Below are 23,715 nucleotides of genomic sequence, written 5' to 3' on the forward strand. Positions count from 1 at the left end.
TCAAGAGATGTCTTGATCCTCATCAACGGTCGAGATCATTTCTACATGGATCACTCGAACTAGCCGTTAGGATCATTTCCTTTATATAGGGTCTTAGGGAGTCATTTGAGATCATCTGATCTGTGAGTCTGTACTGAAAAGCTCTCTTGTAATCTGATTTTCTGGTTAATAAAAAGACTTTGGGGTCCAAATCGTGTTGGTGTTGCTCTCTGGAAATGCTGTGAGATCTTTAATTTTCTGCATATTTCAGTTTTCAGCCATTAATCATAGCTTGTTTTTTTTTTTTAGAGTAGTGTGAGCACAGGTATCTTGTTCACCTGCTAGGGTTTGAGGGCTGCTAGGGTTTCTGAAATAATGGCAGGTATCTCCATTATTTCCTGAGATTTAGCAGCTTTCTCTCTCTCTTTGCTGATGGTTACTTGAGATGTGCAGGAGAACATTTTTTGAAGGAAATTTTGTGGGCGTTCGGGGAAGTTCTCGGCTGAACCAGCCAACTCCCGCAAGCACTTTCTGTGCAGAGCCCAGCTGATTGTTCCCTGGGTTGATCATTTAAAGTTTCTTTTCAGTTTTACATTGAGAGATTTTCTTTCTGTTCACAGTGAAGTTCAAGTTTTTTTCTGATATACTGAAAACATTACTGCAATTATTGTCAAATCTGGCATTTCAGGGGCCAAATCTGTAAATTATTAAGCTCTCAAATTTTTCAAATTTTTCATTAGGGTTTTGGATTTTGCTTTATGCAGTTTTTATTAGGGTTTCATTTTTGGGTTCTGGTTGCCTGTTTCATTGTTTTCAGATCACAGTTCGAATTACCCATGGTCTATTTGCCTTTAAACACTGCAAACTGATTCTGGACGTCACCTGTACATGAAGTAAATTTAAATTTTTGCAGCAGCAGCCAAGCTATACATGAAGGGTATACGGAAGTCATTTTGTCTGCTTGCATGGGAAGAATTTGAGAGTGTATGTTGCTGCCTGCGTGCTGCAGTCCTATAGCCGCATGCGAACCTGTAATCCTTTGCCAAGAAGTGCCCAGTATTCCTCAACGCTGACAAACAGTGGCTTCAATCCAAAATTCGTCGATACAAGAGACTATACTTGAAAACCTGCAAACACCTCAATCTATTCATGCAAATTGTGTCTAAAAGCCATCTCAGATATCAGCGTTCAAACTTCAAAAAATAAAAAGAATGGACGGCTGTAGGCACGATTTATGGTGATAAATGTTACGGGCCTTATTCAAGCCGCCAACAGGATCAAAGGGCGTTTTATAGTAGCAAGATCTGATCTCAGTTAAGTCAAATCCCTCTCGGCATTCTTCAGCATGAGCAGGTAAAGCTAAATCGAAAATCTGCATAAGTTTCATTTGTTGGCCGTCCGGAACTGGAAGACGCAAGTAAATGACAACCCATTACCGCCGGCTCAGTGCTTCATAATCCATTCGTATGCGGTTTTCCTGTGTATTCGATTTTCTGTGTGTTACATTTATGCAGCGTTTCAGGTAACTTTCAAAGAACGATTTGAGCCTTTTCCGGTCGAAACCCTTTCACGCGTTCTGTCATTTTCTTCATTCGTTTCATTTTTGTATATATGATTTGGTTGTATGCGGTAGCATAGTTTAGACGTTAGGTTAATTAGATTTGGAACTTAGGCTTGGTTAGATTTTAATTCTAATTAGATTTTAATCTGCTTTGTTTTATGTAGTTTTGTTTTATAAATTTCTTTTTTTTTTAATTTTAGAATATGAAAAAAAAAATAAAATAAATAAAAACAAAAAGATTTTAAATTTAGTTTTATCTTAGCGTTTATATTTAGTTTAGATTTGTTTTATAATTTTTTTTTTTTTTTTTTTTTTTTTTTTTTAAGTTTAGTGAGTTTAGATTTAAAATTTTCATAGTTTTGATTTAATGTTATAGTTTCAAATTTTGTTATAAAAAAAAAAAAAAAAAATAAATAAATAAATAAATAAATGTGTTTATTTAGTTTTTAGACTTAGGTTTATATATATATATATATATATATTTTTTTTAGATTGTATTTTAGATTTTTTCATTTTCGTAATAAAAAATAAAAATAAAAATAAATAAAAAAAATAAATAAAAAATAAAAAACAAAAAGGATTTTAGACTTAGTTCTATTAGTTTAGTTTTAAATTTTTTAAAAGTTTCATTTTTAGATTTTATTTAAAAAAAAAAAAAAAAAAAAAAAATTGAAAAAGATTTAAAAATTTTTGAAAAAATAAAAATTTTGTGGGAAATTATTTTTGCAAGTCTCATGAGCATTCGCGTTATGTGTTTTATGCTGAGATGCTAAATTTTCAAGTTTGAGATGCGAAATTGATATCTGGTTGATGGTTTATGATTCTCGTGGTGATTTAAAGCATTCATCTTTTCAAATTTTTAGCTGCTGGATATCGTTTTTGTCATTCTAAGAACATTGTGTTTTTAGCGGATGATAGATGATTGCTGTTCATGGTCCATCCTTTCATATCATTTAACAAGTAATCATTTAAATAAAAATCTCTTAAGGCACTGGTCTTTTAACTTCAAATCTATCTTAGTGCTATCGTGTCTCGTGTCTCCCAACCAACTGGTCGACAGTTGGCCTCATCATCTCACAGGGTCCACCCCCCTTAGCCGCGGGAGACAGGCTTAAACGGAGGGATCGGGGATCAGAGTGACAGCCCCCGGTCTGAGCGTTGTCGTGTCAATCTGCGCGACAACAGATGGTAAGGAGGTGTGTTATAGATAATTGGATCACTAACCCTATAGGTGCTTCCAATCCCCAAGGGGAGTGATATGTCCTAGGTTAGCCCATCAATCCATAGGTGTTTGTGATAATGGTGCTCATGGATTGGGAGATACTTCAAGGAAGGTGTCACAACCATGAGACCAACTAATTGGGATCCAACATCCTAAGTGTAATGATGTAAGGAGGGAGAAGTCGTGGTGGCATGAATTACCCTTTTCCTCGGCTTTCTTTTTCCACCCCACTGCTGCACCTTTTACTTTAATGTTTTTCCTTTATTTGTTGCATAGCTTAGGAGCCCAAGCTTGCTTGATGCTTTACCAATACCACTTTATGATGTATCAATTTCTTACTTATCGAGGTTGGGACATTCAAGAGTTCCTTTATTTGAGATGAAGCATTAAATGCTTTGGAATTGTTAGCCCTGAGACGCAGTGCTGACTTTTGGAAGGTCAAAGAGGGGCTTGGTCTGATCTGCTGTTCTCAAAGGGGCCCCACTTGGGTCATTTTTCCCTTTTCTCCTCTTACCCGCTCAATTGCTAACCTTCCCGTTTCCTTCGTTCACCCTCTAACCCCAACAAAATACTCCCTTTTGGCCTTAGCCCCAAGCGCAAAGCCAAAGTACCCATAAAACCTGACCATATGCCCTTGCGCGCTCATAAAACACCTCACCGCATCCACGCCGTTGATCTTCTCCCGCCAATCCAACGGCCCATATTGCTCTCGATAAAGGCAACCTACCCGATCGGCCTCCACCATCAGATCACCTCCACCAGATCTGATGGTCCTCGCTCATATCGCATGGACAACTAGCGCGAGAAATACACGCGCGATATGGGCGGTTTCTCTCTCTCCTCTGCCGCTACGTGTCAGCCGCTGAATGGAATCATGCGACTTCGGACAATTACCGCTTATCGCCCAATGCCCGCGCGATGAAAACCATTTACCACTAAAATCAAATAACCTCCTGCGCATTGTTGCCCGCACACCTACGCCGCCAGATAGCCGTCCGATCCGCCTGCTTGAAGATCCAACGGCCCGGATAGGTCCCGCTCCCACCACAACTGCTAGCCTCCATAGCACTATCTCCACTGCGCATCTCGTTTGATCTGACGGCCACCATTCACGATCACCCCAACCGTTCATCTGCCCATGCACTCCATACCCACGTCCTGTCTGTTACCCGAAGGAGAAGATGGCCAACTCTGTCAATCTGGCGACAGTCTGACCATGAAACTGAATTAAAAGAAGAGCATGGCCGAAGGATAAAAGGGCACAACACGACTCAGCAACCGAACTAAACAGTCATGGAACTCCACTGCCGTGAATCATTCCGACCACCTAAAGGACAACAGAGTACCAGAACCGAGCAGGTTTTCATAGTGAAGAAACCAACTGCGTTCAAAGACGCTATCAGATAGTTAATGGTAGTTGGTGGCCAATTAAGACCCCTCCATCCCTAAAACGACTAAGAGCCATTGTAATGACAGATTATAAATAGCCAGAAGAAAGATGTAACCAGGGTTGGCATTTGATGTAAGGTTCAACTTCTGGAGACTGTAGACACTCTGTAACTTGCAGCATCTCATCTTCATTTTCAGCAATGCAAGCTTCTTTTGCTGTTACATGCTCACTGTCCATTTCTTCTCTGTTCTAAGCTTGTGCCTGTGGCGCTGTATTCATGATTGCTTCCATGTTTAATACTAGATAACTGTCATCTTATCTCTGTATTGAAATATTGAATGTATCAGTGAGTAGGCCACTCAGGTTTCTTTTGTGTCTGATGCAAAACAACTGTCATCTTGTCTTTGCATTGATAGATTAGATCTACAAGTTTCTTTACTGGTTGCAGCCGACCATCACATGGTTGTGTGTATTTGCTGGTGTGGTCAGTATTCTCCATATTCACCTAATTCCTAACTGTTGAGCATTGGTGGTCTAAAGCCTTGTAGTTTGAGGGTGTTCATGCATGTCTGGAGTGAAAACAGAGTAGAAGTGGTTATCTGGCTTGAACCAAACCATCATCCCTTCCAATAAACTTCCAAAAAATAGTTTAATTTATATGTTACCAGGCATCTCTGAGCTACAACCTAGGAGAGTTTCCTGGAGCGATAACAGGAACTAGGTGATGGCTAATGAAGGGGATAGAGCTCATGCTAGGCTTTTTCCCACACAGTAATCAATATCTCAACCATCATTTGTATTTTACATTTTCTTTCATTATGGTTTTATATGCTTTTACCTTTCTTTTAGCTACATCAACCTTCAGGTCCAAGGTTTTGGGCCTTGACTCAAGGATATGGATATAATGGGCCAATCCCCATGATCAATTATTACCACCCTAAAGATTGGAGATGGAAAATCTGAAGAGATGGAAAGTGAGAAGTATGGATTACCTTGGACACACTATATCAATTAGTGCCTCCCTAGTTGTGGCCTTCCTAAGCCATAAGGCCTGAGAGGAGGTCCCACTGGACTATAGTCAATGACTAACCTCCTAAGTGAAGTGTGGGAATAAGGATACAATCGAGATCGTCAACCATTCAATTTTCCCTGTGATCCATGTCAATATGCCCATAACATTAAATGAAAGCATATGATTGCAAACTCCTAAGTGAAGTGTGGGAATAAGGATACAATCGAGATCGTCAACCATTCAATTTTCCCTGTGATCCATGTCAATATGCCCATAACATTAAATGAAAGCATATGATTGCAAAAATGGTTAGAGTACCTATTGAGAGATGACCCATCTTCCTTCAAGTAGCATGCTAAGATGGGGGAGAGATCTAACTGAAGCAATGGGTGGAGAACTATGGCATAATGCTATATGCTGACCATTGTGGGGTTGTTGGCTAGTTGGCTATCAAATGAGGAGGAAAAATTGCTCCTATGGGTCACACACTTTTTTTGGGTAACATGCACTACCTATCATACTTGTTGGAGTGCTTTTATTCAGAATAGAGATTTGGAACAATTGTAACCTGGGTGGATATGATTACAAGGTAGTTTCCCTTAACAAATTATAAGTTTGATCTTTGGTCAGATCAATTTCTATATACTGGGTTGCATACATATCACCAAGCTTTGTATGAGGCCCTTCTTGCTATTTGTAGTTAGCCTAACTACCTTAGTTTGACATTTAATGGTACCCTTGGTACTTGTGGAAACAAATAACTAACTTAGTGGATGTGTTTGTTTGTGTAACAAAAACTCTTAGATGTTATTCTAGTTTCGCAACCTCTAGCTAACCTTGCATGACTTCATATTCATGTATCTTTAATTGTGTTTTCTCATTTCCTCTTATGTCATAGGGTTATGATAAAGGAAGGGTTGATAAGATAGATATTGACATGGTCATTCAAACTCTCTTTGATTATATGCATCTTATTTTTACAATTTATGGTATCAAAACAAATGTTTTATGGACCACACCTAAGGCTCACTCCCACTGAAATCATGATTTGAGCAAGAGCATCCAAGAAGCACCCTCAGGAGCATGCTCTAGATCATTTTCATATGCTCCCTTCCAATTTGAAATTGTCACTCCTTGGGACACCCTTGGAGCCAGAGACCGTCGTCCTAAGCCACTCTCTAAATATTTCGATGTCATTCCCCTTGCACTCCTTGAGAGGTTTGCACACTCTTGCAAGTTAGTGAAAATAAAGCTGTCTTTTTTTATGATTTTTAGGTGGAGGTGGAATTTGTTACCCACCATTTTGTGGATAATATCCCTAGGAGAAGTTTTTTCCTCCAAGATGGTCCTCAGCGATAGCCAACAACCATTTGCAGGTACCAACAAGCTCATTGTGCCATTTCTCCGCCCCTTGAGCCAGCCATGTGGTCCCTGACCCATCTTCCATGATTGTATGTTTGAAGGTTGGCCTCCTGAACCTAAAGGTATGCTTTGTCATTTGATAATTGAGTATTGTAGTTTGCTTAGGATGGACACTTGAGTATTGTAGTTTGCTTAGCATGGACACTTCTGGGCATGGATTAATGGGGGGATTCGATGGAAAGAATGGGCTAGGTTTGTGCCCTTGTCCCCTAGCCCCCTTTTGGATATTAACCTTGCATCCTAGTCCCGTGGGATCTCTTTTACTGACCATTTGACTTTAGGGATGATCTTTCATGGGAAACCTCGTTTTTGGTTGCGTGGTCCCGCTCCCTTATCCGCTTATATTACCCTCTTTCCACTCATTATTACCCCATTCATCATTTCTCCCACCTAGGTCCACATTCTTCCACTGGGTCCACATAGGGTTAGCTTGCTCCTTCCCCTTGCCCGCACCTTGGGTCATGGCCTGGAATGAAGCTTGGAGGTTCATGCAGCTAAAAAGAAAGATAAAAGCATATTTGGCTACATTCAACAAGAAAATATACCACAAAATGCAAAAGATGGCCGAAACAAACACATTTAGCACGTGGGAAAAAACCAATACATGAACTCTACTCCATCCTCGTGGCCATCACCCTGGTTCCTACAGGTTCTATGAATCTCCTTCATCATATAGGAACCCATGATTGTTCCAACCCCTAGTGGGAAATGAACGCCTTATCTTTAAATGGGGTATTCACTGTTATATCTTATACATCATGCTCTTACCCCTTGATCCCCGAGCAGTTCATCAAAGAAAATCCTAAAAAGGCAAAAGGAATCTAAAGAAGGGTGGAAAAATCAAGGTCGGGGCACTTCATGTGCCACGATTGCTCCCTCCTATGCATTATAAACCCAAGTGTGGGCTTCCCTCTTATTAGCTACCCTTGTACCCCAACATGTGACCTAGGGCTGCCCCTTCTCATCCCCTACTTCATTCACCTATCTGTCACATGCCACCACCTTTTGAAGGGTGTACCTTAAACATATTATCCCCTTTAGAAGTAGAAACCACCTAATAGGATACTTGTTAACCCCATTTGGAGTTTAAGGGACATTGGCACATCCCGAAGCCCATTATGGAAGGGCGGGCCATTATGAAGTCCACACATGTGGTCCATGGTTGGTAAGCTCATTTACTTGATTTCCCTAATGACTTGTTGTACTGGAAGGGTAGGGGACGCATTGGATCTTATGCAGGTTTACAGATGGTCTCCATCTTGGGTTTGGTCTACTTATATGGAGTCCTAATCCTCCAGAGGGCTATATTGGCACATGTAGGGTGTGTGTTGAGAGCCATGGGCCTCCACAACAATAGACACCCTTCCATGGATCCATGGGGATGATCAGAGATGCTCGAGATACTCCCATTGGACAAGGATGATGCACTCGGTTCACCTTTGCCCAATGACCCTAAAGATGTACCATGCAACCCAAGACTTGTAGGATGAGGTGGCATCCCCTACCTCATCATCGGAGCCCTTACAGATGATCTATAGGCATCCTCGATTCATTTGGAGGCCCATGATATTATTATTGTGCCCCTACACCCATTGGGAGCACCATGGGTTTATTGTTTGGAGAACAAGGGGCCAACCCCTTGCCCTACTCTTCGTTATGACACCCATGGACCTCATTAGGCCTCTTAGAGGGCCTTACGACATGCATAGGTTATTACTTGACCTCTTGAGAGGCTTATTCTTTCATTTATGAGCTAGTTTGGTGGGCTTTTCACCAAAAGTTGGATTATTAGAAAATTATTTTATTTTTGGGGCTTATGTAGGCCAAAGAGGCTAATTTGAACTCCTCATCAATGTATAAATACAAGTAAGATGAGTTCATTTTCTCATCATCACTTTGGTTTGGATCTTTTCTCTCTTGAGAATTTCACACTTTTTCTAGAGGATGAATTGAAGCTTTATGGATGAATTTTGATGTGTGGATATTGGTCTATATTATCTTGGAGCTACTCTTTTGTCAGTTGTGGATGGTTGGATATATTCTGTTACATGTAAGTACATGCTTTTAATGTTATTCTTGTTTTACTTTGTCATATACATTTGACTAAGATTCTCTCTATTTTTAGGGCTAATTGCTGTATGCATTTACTGCTTTAAATTGTGGAATTTTGTCTCTATTATCTCTTAATGTATGGGCCATGTAATGTGAACGAAATCTCCCAGGGGTAATTCTATCAATGAATTGACCTTGATAAGTCATCTCCTTTGCACATCGAAGAATAAAAGCTACAAGATTGCTTCTCTTTGACCTAAAGCACTAGCGAAGTGGTCTTGAGGCCTCCTTGACTAGGAATCAAAGATCCTCACTCATATTCATTATAGACTCCATTCTCCCAAGACTAAGGCAATGATCTACCAAGAGGTGGTCACCTAAAATCATATCTTTTCACCTTTTCTAGGTCTAGCGAAGTTGGGTCACGTAGGGCATCATTTTCCCGGTAAACTACCCATCCAAAAAGTTCAATCTCTTAGGGTCTCCTGCACTAGTGTTTCCTCAAGACCTCCTCCAAATTTGAGGCCATTCCAACGATGGAGTTGTGAGAAAAGCCAAGCCCTAGCTTCGGGATCAAACTTTGCCCTAACATCCCCAAAGGCTAGTACCTTATTGGATCAATTCAAACCTTTAAGTGGATATTCTTTCTTTGATCCATTTCCATACCTTGTCCAGGTTAGGGACATCATTGGTTGACATACTCTTCTCCCCTACCCTCGAATGGGTCCACTTTGTCTTGTGTGGTCCTGTTCCTTTGAAAAGACAATTCTTCAAGAACCATCTGGGATACCAATTTCAATAAGGATTTTAGGGATTGGGAAATTCCTTCACAAGTCATATCCCATAAACCTAACCCTCAAATCCTCCCTTCCTTTCCCTAGAAGACATTGTTCCCTGCTTAGAAAGCAAGCAATCTCTGTCTTTCTAACTCTTCCAGGAAAGGGATTATTTGGGTCACTCCACATCCTTTCATTGACTTATCCTTCATCAGTTACCCCATAATATATCGGGTCTCCTCCCATCGGTGAAAGTCCGTAAATAGAAGGGAGCCTTAACTGAGGTGACAGTGGGCTAAGTCTCCATTTGTTGCCCTTGGTCTACCATTTTCCCTTTAGGGATCCACCTTAGGTCCCTTGCTAGTTTGAGCGGTAACAAGACCTATGATAGATTTAGGGTTTAGAGGAATGTGAGGATGAAAAGAAAAGAGTTCTCTCCCCTCTCTTTTCCTCATTCTTTCATCTTGTTTGCTTGAGCTTAGAATGGAGAGAACACAAAGGAGCTTGAGGGAGAGAGCAAGGGAGAGCTTGGAGCCTTGGAGGAGAGAACAAAGGAGAACTTGGAGGATGGAGTGTTGTTTTTAGAGCAATTGGAGAATGCTCTTATGGATGATGGTGATTAGGTTGAGATGCCACTCCATCCATTGCCTTGGTCTCCATGTCCAAGACTCTAGCTACAACACTAGGGGATTCATCTTCAGTTCTGCTTAAATCATCTTCAACACAATTTTGTCCTACTTCGATACCATTATCACCATGTTGAGGGCCCCACAATAGTCATGGTGGTTTAAGAGGAAGGAATGGTAGATAGAATCATAGATATTATAACCGGTGTTTCTCCTTTTGCACTAATTTATATGTCATAGATGATAGATTCATAGTATTTAGCAACTAGCTCAGTTTATTGTTTTCGACTTTTCGATCTTCATAGTTCGGTGTGTAAATGTCCTATTTGAAAAACATGTCTATTTGGTCATGACTCATGTTATTAATGACAATTGCTGGATAACATAATTCATTCCTACCGTCTATCATGACTTAAAAATTTGTTTGTTTATAATTTCTAGAATCTAGATGGTTGATGCTCAAATGATTAGTCATTAATGTACCATGGATGCCATTGCTATCTTCATTAATGTACAAATATTCATGTTTTCATATATTATACAACTTATTTGGCATTCTAAATGTTTTTTGATATAAATGCGATATATATAATGGATTCTTCCATGATGCTTCACTCCTGAGCTTTTCTGGAAAACGATGCTCCCAACACTCTTGCTCCCTAAAACACTCCCACTCGACTCTCGCTCTCTAAAATGCTCCCACTCCATGCAACATTGATGAAAACCTCAATAGGAATGCTATAATTCTGTTGGTTTACACTAATACTGAGAATACAGCTAATTCAGATGTCGGGGTCTGAGCAGCTGGGCATACAACATTATGGAGTCTTCTGCAAGCACTAGAGCCACAAACAAGGGGCACTTCTACTCTTTACATGCCCAGAGCAGTGCAAGGGTGTCCAATGTTGCTCCAACAGGATCCAGGCTCTATGTAACAGTGTACTGGATGGATATTGCTAGCATTGAAGGAAAAATGGTTTTCTAGGCATATGCAGATAATGAGTTAGCTGAATCAATTCTTTCCTCGAAAGAGCAAATGAATGATACCAAAGCCAAAGAACAATTTCTTTCATTGTACTGCTTTTTGGATTTTAATGCTTAATCTATTTTTCAAGATCTAAGCATTTTGGCAATGCATTATGCAAGACTCTTACAGCACTGACCATAAAAAGGGTGTGTTCTAGCCTGCTAATGGCCTGGAGTGATATAAGATGAAAGATATTCCAATAATATACAGGTTCTAAGTAACTTCTAGCTGACAGTTGACCTGATCTAAACTCTAAGAAATAAAGGAAAACTGGCATTCTGCAGATATATAAATGACATAATAAGATTTTTCTTGAAAGAGCAGATAAATGAAGACAAATTCAAAGAATTACGTGCAGCAGAATAAATGAAGACAAATTCAAAGAATTACGTGCAGCAGAAGGAAAATTTACTTGATCTGCTGTTCGTGTTGTTCATCATTCACAACTCCTATATCCTTTGAGAGCTTGGCAGAATCAACTTCAAGTTGGTGGCAACGATCTAAGTGTGCTTTCTTGAATTCCTCCTGCATCTTTTCCAATTTTAATTCTCTGTTTGCAACATCTTCGCTCAGTTGATTGATTTGCTGTCTATAAATCTCCTCCAAATAGTCCATCTGCACAAATTTTCAATCATAATAGTACTCATTATAATATTTAAAACTAAATAAGATCAAATCTGAAATAAAATATACATACCTGAATATATTGACCTTTTTCATTAAAATAACGTCTAATGGACAACAATAGGTTCAAGACTCGCAACAGATTATACTTAAGGTGCAAGTACAACTTACAAGACACTGACTGAACTAATTTAGGTCAATCTGTTTTAACTACCATACACACCAGTGTCAACTATCAGTTAAGCATACCTCTTTCTTGCGTTCCTCATGTTGGTCTGTAGCCCTTTGTCTAATAATCTTAATTTCAGCTTCTTTTATTCGCAATTTTGATGCCACTACACCAAACGTCTCTTCTAAGGTTCTACTGTGCTCCTCCTGTTTAGCAACTTTAGTCCTTAACCAAGTTAGCTTCTGATTGTCCTCATCCATTTGTCTCATGGGTTCTACAACCATCTTATGATATGATCTTATATCATACCTCAACCTCGTTTTCCCTGCAAGATAATTCTGCAATGTTATAATAGGTCCTGTATTACAAGATAAAAGCTTTAGTCCTATAACTTGCATCAGACCACGTGAATAAAAAAACATCACCCAAATAATATGTCTTGGGGAATCTTGCTGCGCATAGACTCTCCCAAATAATATGGCCAAGCTTAGCGAGCTGTAACTATGTTCCGAGACTTCCGGAAATATCTCAAAACTAAGTAGTCAGCAACCCATCCCTTTTTGATACATGCCATATAATACTTAAAATAAGTTAAATAATACAAACCTTTTGAGTGTCTATTGAAAATCTCCATGTCTTCTTTTTTTGCAAAATACCCATATAGTACACGTTTTCCACCTGGATGAAACATTACCGGGTGTTGTTGCCAACCATCTTTACCTCGCCCTTCTTTCAAAAATTGCTTGTGTAAGCGCTCTGCCTCCAAGTATCCCATCGGTGATTCCTCAAATATAAGTACACTCATACCACGATGGCCCTTGGGTCCATATGCATGTCTTGCTTTCATGGCTTTATATCCTTTAAAATACTCCATTAATTCTTTATTTCCCATTCCAATCCACTGGAAAAAGGCAATAAACCATAATCACGAAACTAAATCATTAGAGAACAAGCAATACAAGCATATTCCAGTATAGTTCAGTTGCTACTTCGCTAGATGAACTAAGAAACTAAATAATAACATATTAAGAACAAGAACAAAATGAAAACAAGGTACACAAACAAAAGAAAAGAATGATGAATGAAATCTTACAGGAAACCAAGGACTAATAAAGGGATTTTAATCTGAATAGAATATGCTAAAAAGACAAGTTTCCTAGTATGTGAATCTACAAGGGTGTTGGATCATTTCATGGAGGTCTTTGGTTTAGGGAAGTCTCACTCTCCTTGGCTGGATGATTTGATGGAGCCCTTTCGCTTTTTGGTGTTGGATCATTTCATGGAGGTCTTTGGTTTAGGGAAGTCTCACTCTCCTTGGTTGGATGATTGTGCTTGCTAATTGCATGGTCTTCTCACATGTGCTTGCCCTGTTGATCACCCATTGGCTTCACATTTGATGGTTATGGAGCATGCTATCTCATTATGATGTGGTTTTGGTATACTTCTTTATTTTTGATGTGTTACATCTTGTTCTTGGATGATGGATAGCCACTCAAAGGATTAGATGAAATGTTAGAAGGTAGATGTTTCATGATATTGTTGGAGTTTTGCAGCGACTAGGTGTGTTGATGTTATGATGTTGGTCAACCACTAGGAGGAGGTTATTCTACATGGCCATCTTGTGTTAGATGTGTGCTGGGGACATATTTGATGATTGAATGGGTTAGCACTTTTGTTGTCCCGTTCTCTGATGCTATTGATGTGGTTACGTGATGATATGTGTTGGGGTGGCACACTTGACCTTGCTGAGATTTTCAGTAGGTGATATGACTTGACATTGTAATACATTTTGTGAGATTTTTCCTTTTCACACCATTTATTCTTCCATTATACTACATCCATTTGTTTTGATTAAGCTTACTCTTGACTAAATCACCTCGTGTCTCTACTTTATAGCCTAAGCAATTCTATATTCTAGGAAATCCCCCCTTTGAGTTGGAGAAGTGCCAGCCAAAAGTGAGAGGAAGAGCCATTGTGGTGACAATGGCTAGCTTTTCTTAGTAGCACAAGGTTAGTCTCTTGATGCTTGGGACTTTAACGTCATTTGGGGGTGCTAGATTTTGTTGTAACATTTTGACAGTGTCGTTGAGGATGAGGTTCATTATCCTATAGAGATTTATATGTTAGATACACCATTTGATGAGTGTGTATATTTGAGGATCATATTTTCATCTTGATGATTCCATTGGAGTAATGAAGTCCTTTTTCCTTGCAGATTTGTAGATTTTTAGACTTTGTTTCTTTTAGGATGAAGAAATCAACATTGCGAAGGCATTGTAATTACATCTTGGCAACTCCACTTTCTTTTGTATGACATATGAAGATATTTGTTTGCAAAATTCATGTTCATATTTGAAGATTTAAAAAGTGAGGAGTCATGGCATTAGCTCCATGGTTGGCTAATTTTATGCTCCACTTGATCTATTGGGCATTTTGAGATTTCCAAATGAAGGTTATGATCTAGATTTGCTTGATTTCATTGGATTATTTCATGGGTATCATGATTCAACTTTATTACATGTTGCATCTTTCATTCAAGCTATGACAGATTTTTATCTTTTTTCATGAGGATGTTAGGATGATGACTTTTGCATGTATCCTTGAGAGTAAGGCATTATAATGGTGTGGAAATCTTATTATGAAAGAAAATTGTTAATTTGCATATTTTATAAAAGTATTTCTTAAGCATTGGGATTCTCATTATACAAGAGACAAGTGTGAGAAGGTTTTCGAGGATCTTAGGACAACTGCAAGTGAAGAAAATGTTGACTGATATATAGCCCAACTTGTTTTAGCTTGCAAAGAATTGCAATGCCTGGGATAAACTATGTTTTTTTTTGCTTTGCCTATGAGATCATAAATATGAAAACAAGCAATAAGCCGGGATCCCAATAGAAAGTATTTCAAGCATTTGGGTCACATTATCTTATTGACAGTGGAAATTACTAATTAGTTTTGATATTATTGAGTTCAATTATAACATATGTGAAAGCATGATGAAATGTTTTGAATATCTTTAATCTTATAAAGCGTTTGAATGACATGAAAACCTAGTGATATACTAGCACAAATGAAATGTGGACTTCAGAATACATTTCTTATATATTTGCTTGGATAATTGTTAGTATATTGCACTATCGTTGTTGCTAAAATACTATTTCTAAGAGCTAACACTGATGGGTACAATCACAAATTTGAAAGTAAAATCAAGGTAAGGTAAATGCATGCAAGGTGAAGGAATGTGGAAGGAGAAGCAAACATTTATGGCAGTGTGATGACGAGATGGAAAGCATGGTAAGAGGAAGACTAGGGTGAAGTTTGGTTCATTCATTAAGTTCTTTGCAATTTGTAGAGGTTCTTAAGCTGAGGCAAAACTTTTGGGTACCAAATCGATGTTTGCAATTGAATCCGTGGATTTTTAAGAGACCAAAGGGCTATAGCTCATCATTGGGAAGAAGTCAGAGTGTTGGGAAAGGCATGTTGATGTCCATTGCTTCACAATTTGGAAGGCATTACTAGTATGTTGTTTGTATATTGTATAGTCTTTTCTTTGCTCTGGAATAGGTTTTTGCTTTTCATTTCACCCCTCTGCCAAACCAAACACAATTCCTCATAATACTCCTATTATGGATTATTGTGTAGGCTTATTATGAACCCCAAAATTACCAAACAACATGAGAAAATCGCTCACACAAGTCCAATTTTTTTAAGAGCTAGGCTCGTCCTCTTGGAAGAATACTGTTAAATTATGGTATGTTCTATGCTTATAACAGTTTACTTATTTTTCTTATTATATTCCACAGATTAGCAATCACATGTACATAAAGTAAAGTGCAGATAAAACATTAAATGAACGACAGAAAACAAGCCAAGACAAGAGACACAAGATGTGGCGGCTAGCCAGGGACAAACCCCACAATGTGTGGGGAAACCCTTTGATCAAATCTTCTTTTATCTTCAATAATTCAGCAGAGAGAAATAGTACAATATATCTGATTCATATCAACAGTAGCAAACCCTAGATTAGCAGCATCAGCATTAGCGGCTTCTTTATCAAACTAGGCCAGACGATATCTCACAAAACGATCGTCGGATTGACTTCATTCCACCACCAAAAGTTGCGGCTTCCAGAGGAGGTTTAGATGAACCTACAACACAGTTTAGATGAGGAGATCTTCTAGGCCACGCAGGTCAATCTTTACTTCTGCAGTTGCAGCTTCAGTTTCAGCAGTTTCCAGCTTCAAACTAGGGCAATTGATATCTTGCAAACCATTCGTTGGATTGACTTCATTCCACCACCAAAAGTTGCGGCTTTCAGAGGAGGTTCAAATGAACCTACAACACAGTTCAGATGAGGATATATTCTAGGCCACGTAGGTCAATCTTTGGATCTGCAGTTGCAGCTTCAGGTTCAACAACTTCCGGCTTCACATGTGTGAGAGAGAGACCCATTTCTGCGCAGTAGAGAAGAGACTCATTTCTGCGCAGTAGAGAGAGAGAGATGTGATGAGAAGAGTGAGTGCAAATGAGGAAAAGTCCTCTTATATTTATACACAACGTTGGTGTTTGAATAGATGCGACTGTTGGGCTTCTGAGCCTACATGAGTTGTAGGTCGGCTTGATAATAATTCCATAATCAAAATAAATTCATATCTCCATGAATACTTATCGGAATCGGATGATCTTTATATCAATCCTACACCTCTCAACGAGAGGAATCTAATAAAAATATTATCAGCCATGAATAAGATGACCCACATGAATTTTTGCCCTGGTTGCCAATTTTAACAAATACCTAGGTCTCAAATTGTTCTTCCTATAGAGCATTTCCCTCTCTAAATAAATTGGTTTATATTGCCCTATACGAGGCTCATCCTGGAACTTGAATGAGGCTTTCCTTACAGCTTCAACCAACATGTTTTCAGTGTGAGGCCCAACACCCCAGGGAGCAGGAAATAAAAGATTATTTTTAAAGAAATGAGAGCTTGGACCAGTTTACTCCATGGCCCGGATTTTACCTTGACTAAATATTGATTTTCATACCATGCAACCTTCACTAGGTTTATATTGCAAAATAGTTATGGGTGACCTAAATTCAAAGATTTTGTTACATTCTTGAATTTATCATTAATTAAAATGAAGAAAATTCCTATCAATATCATTGCAAAGTATAGCTGTTATGCCCTGCATGTGTGTACTTCTAGTACTTGTTTCATGTTAACAAATAAGAGAAGCATAATGTGTATGCTCTCAAAATGAATGAGAACATGAAAAATAATTTTGGTTTGCAAAGCAAGTTTTTATGGGCACAAGAAACATAAAGTCTCCACGCTGCCTCCTTGACCAAAGCTTTGTAAATTACAACAATATATATTCAATGAAAGTATTGTTCTTATTTTGCATGTAGAGATAGATTTTACAAATGTTATGTTTGAGATGTGAAGATGATTTGTTGGTTTATGTGATTTAGACGAGTTTCTTCAGTAGAGGATCAATAGGTTCTCACAGCAGGTAAGGATGAAGACAAAATGTAATTTGGCAAGGAAGAAATAAAAGAAATAAAAGAATTTGTCTCTCAATACACTTTGATGCAAACAAAGATGAATTCAACCAATTAGCCCAAACTGGTCACCTTTACTTGGGAGGGCAATCAACATTACCTAGACCCATTGTGCCAATTAATCTTCCCTTACAACCTTACCCCAGTATAATGGATATTTCACAGCCCATGCTTGAACATGTTAATGACGGATGGGAACAAAACCAAATCCAAGCCGCTTCTTAAGTTGCAAAGTGGCCTAGCAGCCATAGAGAATATCACATCACTGTTGCTTCTGCACATTCTTATGGCAAAACCATCCAATAGCAGACCAACCTATGATTGAGATCAAGTCATCTACTCTCAAAAAATTAGCTGATACAGGGAAATTAAAACGAGTTGCTAGCATTTCACCTAATTTAAAACCCTTCCAATCAGCACCTACTAATTGTAAAGCAATCGATCAAAAAACTTAAGGAGATGCCAAGAGAGAGGTTTCTCATCTGGACATGTTTTCAAAAATATAACAATACTAGCCTTTATTTTACTATGTTTTAACTTTTTAAGAGACATGATTTTAGTTTATCTGTTTTGAATGCTGGGATAATGTCTTTTTCATTATGCCATTAGACGTTTTGAAAAACAAATGGTCCTATCATGTTTTCTATTTGGAGAATCGAGGAGTTTTTGTTGATATTTTTATAAAAATTCTCTTAATATATGCATATTTGTATGGCTTCATTATATTGCATCTTGATATTAAAACATCATAATTGGGAGTTATGAGGGAAACACATTTCCTATTTGGACCTATAAGCAACATTTATGGTTAAACTAGTGGGACCCTTGCTTATTTTAATTAAAAATATATTACCACCTATTATTAAAAAATTACAGTAATGATTTCATTCCTCCTACCTATTTCCCATACCCACCAAATGGTTGAAAAATTAGTAACCAATAATAACTAAAGGAGAGCAATACAAAAGGCAGGAAGAACATGAGAAGAAGGGAATTATTCCATAAGAGGTATGTTGAAGCTTTGAGAGTTGTTGAAATTGATTTCCTTATCATACTTACTATTATGTGGGCTGATAACTTTGTTTACAATAGGGTATTCTCTATGGAATGTTACGGATAATGAGACTGGTTTATGGTTTTCTTTCTCAAGGTGTTATTAATTTGCATTTTTGTTTGCACTTATTAGAAGCTCTGAGTGTATTCAGTGCTAATCTGTGAATCTTGTGCATAATATCAATTGTGCATTGTACTTCCTTTGAGGTGATCCAAGTAGACCTATGAAGAAAATCTTCATTTGTTTTTCATGGTATTCAATAGTTTTTTGTATGGATCTTTGACATTTGAGATTGTTTGAGAACTCCCTAGTTGAAGTTCTTGTATGGACTTGTAAAAGTTATTTGTTCAAAATTTATGATTGTTTCTCAATAAGCGATCATGTTTCATTTTCAATGCTTATTTTGTTTCTTGCTTATATATATATATATAGTCTGATTTTTTTTCCACTCAATATTTTCTTTAATTTATTATACAAATATTTATTTACCGTTTACACTTTTTTGTATTTATATTAAGGAAGGTTATTTTATCTATTTTTCTTTCCATAAATCGTAAAACAATAAATAAATAAAATATCATGAGATCTCTTTCATTCGAAATTAAGGCTTAAAACCTAGGGTGATATTCTTGTCTACCGTGTTTAACCTTGTGAGGTTTGAGGTATTTTATGCAAATACATTTTTTTGCCATCAACATAAGACATTGTGGTGGAAGCATTTCCCTCAATTCCCTATAGAAGGTCAAGCACATGAAGAAGCACCTCATGTTTCCATTGGGGGTCTACATGAGGACATTATGTAGATGGGGCATCCATTTCATCTACTCAAGGACATTATGTAGCAGACAAGGGATTCATAGGCTTTGATAATTCTCAGAATTTTGATTTTGTTGAAGTATTTTCTCTTGATTTCAAACAAAGTAATTTAGAAGACAAACCTTTGAAAGAATAATGTTATTTTGATGTGTTTGAAGGCAACCATGTAGATCGGGTTTTTCCGGTTAGTAATCATAATGGGGATATGGATTCTTGGAGTTCTATGAAAGTCCTATCTATGATAGCCATAGTGAAAATTCTAAAGATTATTATGCAGATTTTGGGGCTTTTGGACAACCTTATGTTGTGGATGAGTTGGTTAAAAATGAGGTAAAATTAGAAAATTTGCAGTCTTGTTTTCCCTTGCATCTTTTGAGTTTATTTTAGCCTTTGCACCATGCTTTTCATAGTGAAAATTCACAAATTTTTCATTCATTTATGCCATAGTTAATATTTTTTCATAAATTTCCATAATTTGGCGTACTTGAAATTTTCATACACAGTTAATACTTGAAATTTTCATACACAGTTAATAATTTTTCTATAAGAAGTAGATGGATGGAAATCTCCAGTATGCCATACTTGGTTAATAAATTTCCAGCCATCTACTTCATATTTATGTAAATTTACTTCTGATTTTTCAGCTAGAAAGTGTGTTTTTGATGCTGAAAATCGGTTGGGGCAACGATATATTGAAGTTAGTTTTTATGACATTGATTTCCAGTGATGCAAATAATGTGCAAAATTTTATTTTCAGATATAAAATTTCATTTTCTACCTAATCTCTATGCTGGGTTGAAGATTTATTTGTTGGAGTAGCTTACATCCACTTTGCTTGAGGGTGTTATTGATGTTTGTGATGCAAATTTGCCTTTTATGAGGCCCATTTATGACAATTTGGAGGTCGATGATGGGCTTTCAAGCCTTATTTCGACCCTCTTCAACATTGGATTGAGTTAGCATGTGTTAGGACATGCTACCTTTCTTCAACGTTTTATTGAAATGCAATTTCATTTTTCAGCCATGATGTATTAGAAATTCCAGCATATATTCATTTCAGTTTTGATGTAGCCTTGTTTTGGTTCACTAACAAACACAAGGATAGGACCATTGGCATTGAAGAGATGCATGGATGGTTGCATTGGGTATTTGATTTCACTTGGCCTCTTGTTTCATCCTAGGTTATAGTGTAGGATGAATAAGCTCAACACATGTGAGCATTAGTTTATTTTCTTGTACTTTTTTTAGCATTGTTGAAGCTGAATTTTAAAATCTTGGTGATTTGTGTGTGTGGTGTTTGTGGATGTTGATATGTATCCATTCCCGCCACATGGGCTTGCCTCTTCTTTCTTCTTGACATGTTTAACTAGAGAAAACTGGGGTTTTCATGCACACCCAAGAAGAGTACATGTCCTCAAGTTGGTGCTCGAGCTCATTGTTACAACTCATAATGTATGAGGTTTCACATTATGATTTTTATCACATTGATGGAGATTTGCAACAAGTACCTAGAGCATTGGACCCACTTGCATTGACTCATCCATATATAACACTTTTTCATATTGGCATTGGATCAGTTGATGGAGGTCGTTGGTTTGGGGGGTCTCACTTCTCCTTGGTTGGATTATTGTGCTTGTTGAATAGGTGGTCTTCTGACATGTGCTTGCTTTGTTGATCACCCCTTCATTATGTGTTTGATGGTTATGGAGCATGCTATCTCATTATGATGTGGTTTTGGTAAACATATTTATCTTGGATGTGCTATGTCTTGTTTTTCGATGATGGATCTAGCCCTGAAAAGGTTATATGATGATGATGCTAGGTGGTAGATGTTTCATAATGTTGTTGGAATCATAGTTTTAGAGACCAGCCTTGTCAAAACTGGAACAATTCAAACTGACTAGTTGGATAGGGCCAAGGATCAAACCGACCACCAACTTAGACTTGTTTGGTACCAAATTGGTACAAACTAGTTTGAACTGGCTAGTCCTGTCTTGAATCGTTCACGTTGTAAAAATCCCAACTCCTAAACCCTAAACAAAAAAACCGAACTCGTAAACCCTAGTAATGTTGTCAATTAATGGTAATGTTAAATTCTTAAAAATACATAATATCTTAACATTACCAATGTTTGAGAGTAGTTCCAACCTTATTGGACTTCATATGGAGAAAGTGGAATTTCATGTCACACTAAAAATTCAACAAACTTAATACTTTTCGCTATTTTAGAATTAGTAGGATTGCAACATTCTTATTGATTTCTATCATGTATGAGGGTATGAGATTGGTATTTAATCAAGAGCACCAAGCCCTTATGTACCTTGATGTTGATGGTATTGATTGTTGCACTCATTACCATGGCCTTAACAAAAATATAAGCTTCACTCAAGCCAAAATCATTGGTTAGGCATGCTAATCTTTTTCTACCATGTTATAAGGTTGAGTAATCTAAGGAGTTTGAAGACTTTGAGCCAGTTGATGTCTACGTGACTCCTACTAATGATCCTATTTCTAGTAGTGGTGATGCATTTGATGAGTAATCACATTGATCAGTGATTTGTAGTATGTTGGTAGCCTAACAGTTTGCGACACAATTTTTGGACTTTAGAGACCATTTAGAGACACTTAATTATGTATAGCACTAAGTGCCATTTTTCTATATTCACCCTTACATGGTATATAGATGAATAAACATTGCATGTTTTACATGGTATATAGATGAATAAACATTGCATATTTTGTCTCTAATGGTTTGGAATCTTAAAAATACTCTCTCTCTCTCTCTCTCTCTCTCTCTCTCTCTCTCTATATATATATATATATATATACATATCCAATTCATTGAGTCTGGTTCGATTCGAGTCAATCTGATTCTAGTTCAGAACCCAATCTTATAGATTATTAATTCTGAGTTTTAAAACTTTGGTTGGAATTTCAATGGTGTCAATATTATGATGTTGGTTGCTCACTAGGAGGGGGTTTTCTACATGGTCCTCTTGTATTGGATTTGTGTTCGGGACATACTTGATGATTGGATGAGTTAAAATTTTTAGTCTCTTTTTCTTATGATTTTGATGTGGTTATAAGATTATGTGTTGTGGTTGTGCACTTAGCCTTGGTGGGATTTTTGTAAGTGATATGACTTGACATTATGACACATTTGTTGGACATCACCTAGGTGGAAATGTTTTTGGTGATGTTAGTACCCTCAATGATGTACTTTTTCCTAAGTTCGAGTTGAATGGGGTCTACTACACATGTCTTTGACGATCAAGCCTTCTCCACAGGTTGGATGAGGTTTTATCATGTTATATTCCTTTCGTGGTGCACTCTAGGTTCAAACCTAGGTGGAGCTCCTATTTTGTCATTGTATTGTCATCATGGTGGTTTTATCATGTTATAGTCCTTTTGTGGTGCACCCTAGGTTCAAACCTACAATTGTCATCATGGTGGTCTTTGTTAGAAATTAACTTATTCACATGGTACAATGCTTGTTGGAGTGCACTACACATGTTCATGCTGATTTGATTAACGGCAACTTGGTGATAAAACATGTCATGAATTTCTAAAATGGTTATAAAATAATTTTTCTTTGACATAAAAGGAACCCCTAGCCTATATATGTTGTTTATTTAAATAGTTCCACATTGAGTCTGTACTACCGGTGAAGCCCCCTTGCACAAATTGCTGCTTAAAGGAGATGTGCTCTTTGAAGTAGGGGTAATTATTATAGGACTCTCCGTTTCCCAAAGGCCTTGCTAATCATTATTAGGGAACTTTTGAGGTCTAAAATGGGCCTCCTAAAAAAATGTACAACAAAAATAAACTTTATAAGAACCAATAGGATTCAAGATGATGATGTCAACCATGGGGGACAATTCACCATTTTTGGAGTAAAGAAGTAAAAATATTAAAATAATAAAACTATTCTCTCAACTTGTATTTTTAACTGATCTCCCTAAAGTTTTACTCAAATTTTGAGCGATAATACTCGTTGTATGCAAAATTTGATTCCTCATCCAAAGAGTACCCATGTTCCATACTTTTGATGGACCTTGCTACACGAAAAATGAGAAATACATGAAAATATGTGATTGCAATCACGTTTTTCATGTATTTATCATTTTTAGTGTAGAAGGGTCCATAGAAAGTATGCAACATGGGTACTTCTTGGCTGAGGAATCAAATTTTGCATCAAATGAGTGTTTCTGCTCAATTTGAGTAAACCCATAGGGAGATAAGTTAAAAATACGAGTTGAAAAACTAGTTTTTTGTTTTGCTTTCTTCCTCTAAAATTTGATGATGTAATATAATCTTCTTTTATTATTTCCACTATTATTTTATAATTTCCTTAGGAGGCCCATTTTAGACCTAAAAATTCCCCTAATGTGAGACATACATAAAATATTGAGGAAATATTAAACA

At 37.4% G+C, this 23,715-nt stretch overlaps 1 protein-coding gene across 2 annotated transcripts in view; it reads right to left on the reverse strand.

Moving 5' to 3' along the window:
- Positions 1 to 23,715, reverse strand: part of LOC149265949 (protein SUPPRESSOR OF GENE SILENCING 3 homolog) — a 59,528-nt gene that overhangs the window by 25,250 nt on the left and 10,563 nt on the right. For both annotated transcript variants that reach the window (XM_089429874.1, XM_089429877.1), the window contains 3 exons: positions 12,467 to 12,761; positions 11,941 to 12,185; positions 11,480 to 11,682 (listed from right to left, as the gene is read on the reverse strand). In XM_089429874.1, the coding sequence (XP_089286000.1) occupies positions 11,480 to 11,682; positions 11,941 to 12,185; positions 12,467 to 12,761 (743 nt within the window). The remainder of the gene's footprint in view (positions 1 to 11,479; positions 11,683 to 11,940; positions 12,186 to 12,466; positions 12,762 to 23,715) is intronic.

This window comes from Pinus tabuliformis, chromosome 6 (assembly GCF_031772625.1).
Source record: "Pinus tabuliformis cultivar Carrire ecotype Pingquan chromosome 6, CPIR1, whole genome shotgun sequence".
In the NCBI taxonomy this organism is placed as follows: Eukaryota; Viridiplantae; Streptophyta; class Pinopsida; order Pinales; family Pinaceae; genus Pinus; species Pinus tabuliformis.